Source organism: Bidens hawaiensis, unplaced genomic scaffold (genome assembly GCF_021521415.1).
Source record: "Bidens hawaiensis isolate Kalapana, Puna unplaced genomic scaffold, B.hawaiensis_p1.1 tig00045926_1, whole genome shotgun sequence".
Classification (NCBI taxonomy): Eukaryota; Viridiplantae; Streptophyta; class Magnoliopsida; order Asterales; family Asteraceae; genus Bidens; species Bidens hawaiensis.
The window spans coordinates 39,592-49,146 of NW_027498163.1; the positions used below are offsets into that span (position 1 = coordinate 39,592).

The 9,555-nt window shown below is 38.0% G+C and overlaps 1 protein-coding gene across 1 annotated transcript; it reads left to right on the top strand.

Moving 5' to 3' along the window:
- Window positions 1-4,576: 4,576 nt before the first annotated feature.
- LOC143595962 (uncharacterized) lies at window positions 4,577-5,248 on the top strand. Its single transcript, XM_077074852.1, has one exon. The coding sequence runs from the start codon at window positions 4,577-4,579 to the stop codon at window positions 5,246-5,248; it is 672 nt and encodes a 223-aa protein (XP_076930967.1).
- The last annotated feature ends 4,307 nt before the right edge of the window (window positions 5,249-9,555 follow it).

Sequence of the window (9,555 nt, forward strand, 5' to 3'; positions counted from 1 at the left end):
GAAAACATGTAAAGAAAACGGGTCAACTACGAATAGTTGGTGAGTTTCACTAATTTGAATAAACACTGACAAATCATTTTAATAATCATTTATTAACAATATAATCATGCTGGGAACTATGTTACCCCAGAACATTTCCAATAACTTTCTGGGAACTATGTTACCCCAGAACAATAAATACCCCTGGGAACTATGTTACCCCAGAACAATAACAACCCCTGGGAACTATGTTACCCCAGAACAACAATAACCCCTGGGAACTATGTTACCCCAGAATAATAATAACCCCTGGGAACTATGTTACCCCAGAATAATAACAACCCCTGGGAACTATGTTACCCCAGAACAATAATAACCCCTGGGAACTATGTTACCCCAGAACAATAATAATAACCCCTGGGAACTATGTTACCCCAGAATAATAACAACCCCTGGGAACTATGTTACCCCAGAACAATAATAACCCCTGGGAACTATGTTACCCCAGAACAATAATAACCCCTGGGAACTATGTTACCCCAGAACAATATAACCCCTGGGAACTATGTTACCCCAGAACAATATAACCCCTGGGAACTATGTTACCCCAGAACAATAACACATTATAAACATTTTATATATTCTATGCATCAGCCCATATATATATAAATGTACAAGTATTTCCATACGATCGGTATGTACTTAAATACTTTAAATAAGACATGTTTTCCGCCCCGGGAAAATATAATTAAAACAATTCATTAAAAGGGGCTCGTGAAAACTCACTTTTTTGGGAGTCGGGGTAATATGAGGAACAGCTACGTGCTGGGATCTGTAATAGGATATCTAAGTCGTTACTATATAATTCCCACAAATTAAATCTATGTAAACTGTACATCGGGGAACACTGATAACCTAGTTAAGGTGATGAAATTATAGCTCGGTTTGACACCCCGTTTGGCCGCGGGGCCCGTTTCCGGTATTTCGGTGCCGGAAACGGTAAAAATCGGGTAAAATTACCCAAATCATCCGAATTATTTTCGGATGATTTATTTTTACTTAATTTACTTAGGTTTATGAAAATAGTCTATTTTTAAAGTTTTCGTGTACCAGTCAGCTCGCTTATGCGAGTTTTGCCGGTTTACACGTTTTAAGCTTTAAAAAAAAACTTGTTTTTATGTTCATTTTAGCACAAATAATTACCCGTTTAGTCTCGGGTCTTGAAATTTTGCACAAAACTCAATTTGACAGTAAGAACATTTTATAAAATTTTCCAGATTTATTTTCCTATATTTGCATTTATTTACCTATTTTTAAATCTCATTAAAACACTAAAAATATAAAAAATACCAAAATACTTTAGAAAAATCCCAAGTTTTTCTGGAATGATCCTTGTCATTCTCATAACTCTCTGGAATTTTTCCAGATTTATTTTTGTAAATTTACATATATTTATCTATTTTTAAATCTTATTAAAATACTAAATATATCAAAAATACCAAAACACTTTAGAAAAATCCCAAATTTTTCTGGAATGTTCCTTGTCATTCTCATAACTCTCTGGAATTTTTCCAGATTTATTTTCGTAAATTTACATATATTTATCTATTTTCAAATCTTATTAAAATACTAAATATATCAAAAATACCAAAACACTTTAGAAAAATACCAAATTTTTCTGGGATGATCCTTGTCATCCTCATAACTTTCTGGAATTTTTCCAGATTTATTTTTGTAAATTTACATATTTTTACCTATTTTTAAATCTTTATAGAATACTAAATATGTCAAAAATATCAAAATACTTTAGAAAAATACCAAATTTTTCTGGGATGATACTTGTCATCCTCATAACTTTCTGGAGTTTTTCCAGATTTTAAAACTCATATTTCAAGCCCTTTTTACCCAAAACCGAGCTAAAAGCCCTAGAACTCGTTTCACCGAAAAGCCTACTTAGACTTTTCCAACTGAGCTCAAATTTTGTGGGTGACTTTTATATGTGATAAAAAGCTTATCTTAAATTTTCCAGAATTTTTCATCATGTTTTGCTATTTTTCACTATTTTTGGCCAAAACCGAGCATTAAATTCACCAAATATTCATCTTTTATCCAAAAATTACCAAAAATTCACAGATCTCATATTTTCATGTGTAGATCATCTCTGTGAAATTTCGTGACCCGACTCTAAGCACACGAAAATCTGTCCAACTTTCTCATACACACGAAAACCGAACTATCTTGTGTTTTCTAGCTTTAGATCACAAGGATCTCGGTTTCTAGCCTTTGCTAGCCGCTAGATACAACACTTACAAGCACAACAACACCACACCAAGCAAACTATACCAACAATCAAGCCATCTCTTTCAAAATGTCGGTTTTTATGTAAAAACAAAGATTCTAACCGTAAAAATCTATTCTAAACACTTTTAACTAATTACTTGGATCAAGATCCTTTGTATAACTTGTATACATCCTTTGATCACACAAGAACCGGTTCCATCTCGGGTTTTCACCCATATGTCACTTGGAACCCTTTTGTTCTTGCAAAAATAACTCAAACTAAGTAAATAATATCAAAGATTATGCAATATAACATGCTTATACCTTCAAAATCTTGGTTAATATGATGAGCTTGTGGTTATACTTGAAAGATATGAAGGATTTTGAGAGAGTTTCCAATGAAAAAAAAGAAAATGGATGATAATATGAAAGGAGAGGGGTGGCCGGCCCTTTGTGGGTGTGTGTGGGGGCCCCACATCTCCAATATTGTCCACATATCTAGATTACGCAATCTGGATAATGTTGTGGATAATCTGGTTCAGTTCGTTTCTCGTTTAAACTCGTAATTCGGCTTAAAACGAGCTTAAAATGGTTGTTTTTCGGGTTAACACAAAATTTATATAAAACTGATTTAAAAACTTTAAAAACTTAACCCATGACATTAAAACATCATATTATTAATAATTACGCATCTTTTTCGGCTTGATTGATCGTCTCATGCTTGGTTTGGTGTTAAAGGTTTCGTTTAGCGTACCGACGTACCATTAAATCGAAATCCTTTTTCTGTGCTATAATTCACCTATCCCGAAGCATTAATACTTCGTAAACATCACTAAACATTATATACTTCGTCTATAATGAAATTCCCGATTCGTTCGGGTTTCAATAACCGATCATTGGTTGATCGAAATTCCAATATGATTCACTATATAATTGAGTATGATTCATACTGTGAATCATATATACTCGTATAAACGTACTATAACTCATATAATCAATATTAAACGACACGTAAATAGTATATTCCGGCTAGGGTATACCTGGATTTGTCGGAATCGTTACAGTATACAACCATATGCCCATTAAGTCCGTTTTAACCATCAAGTTTGAAACTTTATGATTTATCTAGACCCGATCTAGTCTATGTTCAAGTTTCATGGCAAACCGTTCATAAAAACATAAACTTTAATCATAAAGAACATACCTTTGGACGTTACTAGGCTACGGATTAGCTTGTTTATGGACTATGATCTTCTATTTAGCTTGTATATAGCTTGTACACCAAAGATCTATCAATAAAAGACTTGATTTGATCTCGGTTCTTCTTCCTCTAGCTCACGGCCGTATATGGGGGCTTGTGTGTGTGTTTTTAAGCTGTAGAGAGAATAAGATGGATATTATGGATGGAAATGGAAAGGATTAGGGTTTAAGGGGTATTTATACTCCCTTAAGCCCATGGACCTAAGGCCCATCTTTCCTTTTTGGTCCATAATTACCTCCATCTAATTTATCTACCTATCTTACCATCTTTACTATTCTACCATTTAATTATTAACTCAAGTAAACTTTTCCGTCATAACAATAAATATAAAATATTATTATTCGAATTTTAGGATGTTACACGAAATCTCATTTATATTTGCTCATTGGTTGATTTGTTATTCTCATATGACTTGTTGCAACTACTTATTTTGATATATTATATGTACACTAAACTGGTGTGTTGCTCACTCAACCTTGTGTTGACAAAATTATTTATTTTCAACGCATATGCAGGTCATCGTGTGATGTGAAATAATTGAAGTTAGAAGATCACTTAAGAACTTATGCTAGAAGAAATTAAATGAGACAATATTAATTATGATTTTTGGTTGTTTCATGCACTTTTTTGTTGTTTGGATATTGTATGGATTTTTGTTTTATTTGAAATTTATTTAACAGATATTGGAATTTATAATGTTGCATGATAGTAACCTTGAGAGCTGTGGGCAATCAGTTCACGCCCCGGCATTTCCGCTCTAGGTTGGGGTGTGACAACACTGATGGAGCTTCGAATATAGAAGGTTCCAGGGATGGTTTATTAATTACGGACTCCCAAGGAACTGAATATAGTTACGCACTCCGATTAGAGTTTCCTTGCACAAACAATGAAGCTGAATACGAAGCTTTAATCGTAGGGCTACGCCTAGCAAAAGTGATGAATATCCAAGAACTAAGTGCCTTTGTTGATTCAGGATTGGTGGCAAGCCAAGTGAATAACGAGTTCATAGCAAGATAACCTTCGATTTTGAAATACAACCAGAAGGTCAAAGAGCTCATGAAAGAATTCAAAAGCTATAGCTTAACTCAAGTATCCAGAACTAGGAACAAGCAAGCTAATGCCCTTAGTAAGCTGGCTTCCCTGAACTTCGCTCACTTAACAAAGAAGGTACTGGTGGAAGTTTTGAAGAGCCCATCAATCGAGGAACTAGAGGTACAAGATATCATGGAAGAAGATGGGACCACTTGGATGACCCCTATAATAGAGTTCCTCAAAGAAAGGAAGCTTCCCACCAATGAAGGAGAAGCCCTAAAGCTCAAGCTTACGGCTAACCAATATGTGATAGAAGATAATGTCCTATACAAGAAAGGATATTTGAGCCCCTTACTACGATGTGTGGGACCAGATCAGAGAAACTATCTCGTGAGGGAAGTACACGAAGGTATTTGTGGGACACATTCTGGTCCAAGGTTGGTGGTAACAAGGTTAATGAACCTTGGATACTATTGGCCAACAATGCACATGGACTCCACGGAGGTTATCCACAAATTTGAAGTTTGTCAGCTCCATGCTCCCGTCAAAACAGACCCGAAGCACAACCCGGTACCCATTATCGTTGCTTGGCCATTCTACAAGTGGGTAATGGACATTGTTGGTCCCTTCCCCGAAGCAGCTGGGAAGGTGAAGTTCCTACTGGTAGCTTTTGACTATTTTACCAAGTGGCCATAAGTTCCCCTAGCTTCCATCAAAGGGAAACAAGTAATAAACTTCATATGGGGAAACATAATTTGTAGATATGAGATGCTAAGTGAAATAGTGACAGACAAGCGGAAGTAATTTGCTAAGAAACCATTTAGCCTTTGGTGCAAGGAGCTGGAAATCAAACAAGTGTTCAGCTCAATTGCATACCCGCAATCCAACGGCCAAGTTGAACGAATGAACCGTAGCATCGTTGAAGGTATTAAAGAAAGTTTGGGAATGTATGGCAAGATTTGGGTATAATAGCTTCCAAGCGTCCTTTGGGCTATCCGAACCACGCAGAAAACGCGTCACGGCAAGACACCCTACAGCTTGATATTCGGCTCAGAAGCTGTCATCCCAGCATAATTTGGGGTAAAATAAAGGTGAAAAATATAAATGAAGGAGCCAATGACTCTAAGGTTCTACTTAATCTTGAACTCCTGGAAGAAGCCCGTGAATAAGCAGCCATTGAGGAAGCTAGGTATAAAAGGAAGCTAGAAGCCTTCTTCAATACCAGGGTAAGAAAAGAGGTGTTTAAACCTGGAGACCTGGTCCTCAGAAACAACGAGGCCAACAGACAATCTGACACGGGAAAATTGGGACCAAAATAGGAAGGTCCCTATGCCATCAAAGAAGCTCACAAGAGTGGATCCTACAAGCTCAATGACATGGAAGGAAAGAAGGTGCCACGACACTAGAGCGACAAGCACCTCAAGAAATTTTTAGTTTAGGAAAACAATCAAGGTCCTTGTAATAGTAGTTTGGTTTAATGATATTGAAAAAAATCAATGAATGATGTTGCATTTTGAGTAACAAAGTTGTTTATTATCCTATCTAAGGATGAGCCCCTCCAAACTAGGCTCCATGAGGTCCAGCGTAGTTCTTACTCATGTTAAGGGTTGAGCTCCTAGGCTATATCGCTCAACAGGCAACAAGACGCTATATCTTTCTTATACAAGGTGAGTCCCTAAAACAATACGACTTCATGGAACACTTAGAAATATATTATATCCATGAAACGAGACCGAGCATATCTTACCAACTAGCTCCTCAATTACAAAAAGCTTAGAAGCTTATCAAACTAATAAGCTCAAGAAGCTTAGAACTTGTGTAACAATATACCACAAAACGAGTTAAGTAAAATTTTGTGGACTGACAAGCGGATAGGATAAATTTTGCATTGGCTCTTAGCTACCAAGCTAAGGAAGGGTGTCTACAGCATCCCTCCTTAACGAAGTTTCAAAGACATTTCAAAAATAACAAACAAGCATAAAAAACAAGTGAATAAGATAAATTACGAAACTAGCATATAAGACATTAAAGACACCATTCTAAGGTACAACATACATCATAAGCATATGATAATAATTGTTTGTGCCAACAAAGGTTTACATAACCAAAACATAAAGAAGCTTCACACACGAAGCTTAAGATAATATTTTTTTACGCCAACAAAGGCTTACAGAACCAAGATACAAAGAAGCTTCACAAACGAAGCTTAATAAAAATAAACCTACTCATCAGCAGTAGCATCTTCACCATCACCACCGGTAGTTTTCGGTGCATCATCAAAGAGGTCCCTATAAAGCATGCTAACATCCCTATCAATATCATCCTGGGAAGCTTCATTGGTGGCAAGAGAAGGAGTATGCTCAACTTCTCACAGCGGGGAAGGGGTCGGCTTAGAGTAATCAACCTGGGAAGGAGTAACCTCAACTTCCTCATCATCTTTGCTAGCTGCCTGATCAGCTTCATCTTCAAACTCACCATTAGCTTCATCACCCTCATGGCCCTTATCAGAACTAGATTTACCTATAATCTTACTAACCATGGCTTGAATCACTTGATGTGCCAGCTTTTTTTTTAGGCCTTCCAGCTCAATAGCTTGAAAAGCTAGCTGAGAAGGGAAGGTTATGGCAGCGATCAACGGCCTCAAGGTAAGGGAATGTCTTCATTTCCATGGCTCTCAAAGAAGCTGCAAAATCAGTAGCGGCATAGGGCCGATAGCTTGAAAGTCCCTCAAGGGGACGACCAGCTCGGCCTGTCTCAAAACCAATAAACAATCCATGATGGCGGCTGTGAGCAATGGCCCCTGTATAAACTTTACCAACGGCCAAGTTAAACTCACCACTATGCAAGAGGTAAGAGACAACTTGAGGAATACCATGCTCAAACATCAAACGTCTTTCAAAGAAGAGATCATTAACCAAGGTTTGTAGATCAGCAACAGTAACGGAAAAAGCCAACTTCTCATCAACCAGCTTTTGCTTCTCAGCTTCTAACTTATCACGCTCAACAACTAGCTTCATTTCTCTTCAACAAGCGAGTTCCTATCATGACTAACCTTCTGACACTGCTCGTAAAGATCCTTGGCATAAGCTCCTAACTTGCCCCGCTCTTCCTCAGTAGAAGCCCTGGCAACAGCAAACTCATGAACCAAGCTTTGCTCATGCGCGGTTAAAGTGACACTCTTCCATTCGCCTAAACCAAAGCACCCTTTAACTTCACATTCTCTTCCTCAAACTTCTTGATCTCAACAGGCACATAACTCCACCGTCCCATGCCCTCGGGAACAAGGGCCAACAAATAAGCCAAGTACTGAAATGTCCGGCCCATGAGCTAACTATCACCTAAACCCTCAACAATTACCTTCTCAACCAGAGGAATACAGTGAAGCAGGAGATCCCGACAAATGGGCATCTTCTTTAATGTATCACAATCACAACACCCCAAGATGGAATAAAAATAACAGTTGATTCGGGGTCGGGAATACCTTATGAGGGACCATCAACGCCCTTTCATTTGGCCTTCTCGGTTATAATGGTTTCAGCAGTAGCAAGTTTAACAATAACAGTTTCCTTATTACTTCCCACCTTCTTGACAGTAGGATCCTTGTGCTTCTCCACCTTCTTCTCAGCAACTGCAGGGATAGGCTTCTTGGCAGCAGCCTGAGGAACCTTCTTAGAAACAGAAGGCTTGGAAGGCACTTTTGATGGTGAAGGAGAAGGGCTTTTGGAAAGCTTCTCCACACCAGCAGGAGCAAAGCCACTAATATAAGCCACAATGGCAGCATCATCATCCAGTTCAATAGGATCAGAAACGTTGGAACTAGGGGCAGTTGTTTCTTTGAACCTCTTACTACTCCTAGTAGGAGTAGAAGTAGCCTTCATTATAGTACCTTTGGAGGAAGACTGGAGGATGTGGAGGTAGAGCTACGCTCATAAGACTGGCGGAAATCCTTGGTATTTTCAACAACGTTAGGATGACCTAGGATAACATCCACAACAACAAAGGTTGCAACAGAAAGATCCTCAAGAGAAAGAAACTCCATAACACTGATCTCTGCAAATAAGGAAGGTGAAGGTCAGAACTGAATGACAAACGAAGCTTAAAAATAACAATGGGACATACCTTTATCATCAACAAGAATCTTAGGTTCGGTATGAGAATTGGACCACTTGGTGCTCAAGCTCAAACAAACTAAAAACTCCTCTGGAAAAGTTCGAAGCCTACAACTCACAGATCGAAGACTCTTGAGGAAGGCTGCATCAAGCTCCTCAGCCTTTGGCTCAGGTGTATTCAAAGTGAGATCATGCTTTCTCCAAACGGGAGAAAAAGGTAGGATAGAATCTGAGACAAAAAAGAACTTATCTTTCCAGGAAGATGTAAGTTCAACAGTGCTTGAAATTAGGCCAGCTTCACACTGAATCTTCTCTACAGTAAAACAATTCCCATTCTTTGCTAACTGAAAAAATCCCCGATACATGGACAGGGAAGGTTCATAACCCAACGAACAACACACGATCTCGAAATGCAGAACCGTCGCTACACCAACGGGAGCCAATTGTCAGAGGCAAACGTTGTGATACTCCAACACACTTAGGAAGAACTTTGAGAAAGGATATCGAAGATTCGACTGGTCAAAATAACGAGTATAAAGGGCAATCTTATCTTTTGGACGGTTCGAAACGAGTAGGTTCAGAAGTTTAGGCTTCAAATCAACTCCAATCCCATAATCTATACAAATTCGATCGAGTTCTGCTTGAGTCAGCTTTGAAAACTGGGTAGCCATGTCGCCTTTGGAACCCATAATCGGCAAAGAAAAGAGGATGGACAGTTTATGATTAAAGGAAAAATCGAAATTAAAGCCGTCTAAAAATAAGGAGAAGTTTTAATGGAGGAGATATGTTATGGCGGTTACATAACTTATATAGATGAAATTTTTAAATTCAAATCCCAAAGAGTAGGCACAGGTGGAAAGGTGGAAGGCCAAGATTGAATTAGGCTACTGTTGT

Bases quoted from the DNA above. Each gene is read 5' to 3' on its own strand.
- LOC143595962 (XM_077074852.1), top strand. From the start codon at position 4,577: ATGAAAGAATTCAAAAGCTATAGCTTAACTCAAGTATCCAGAACTAGG.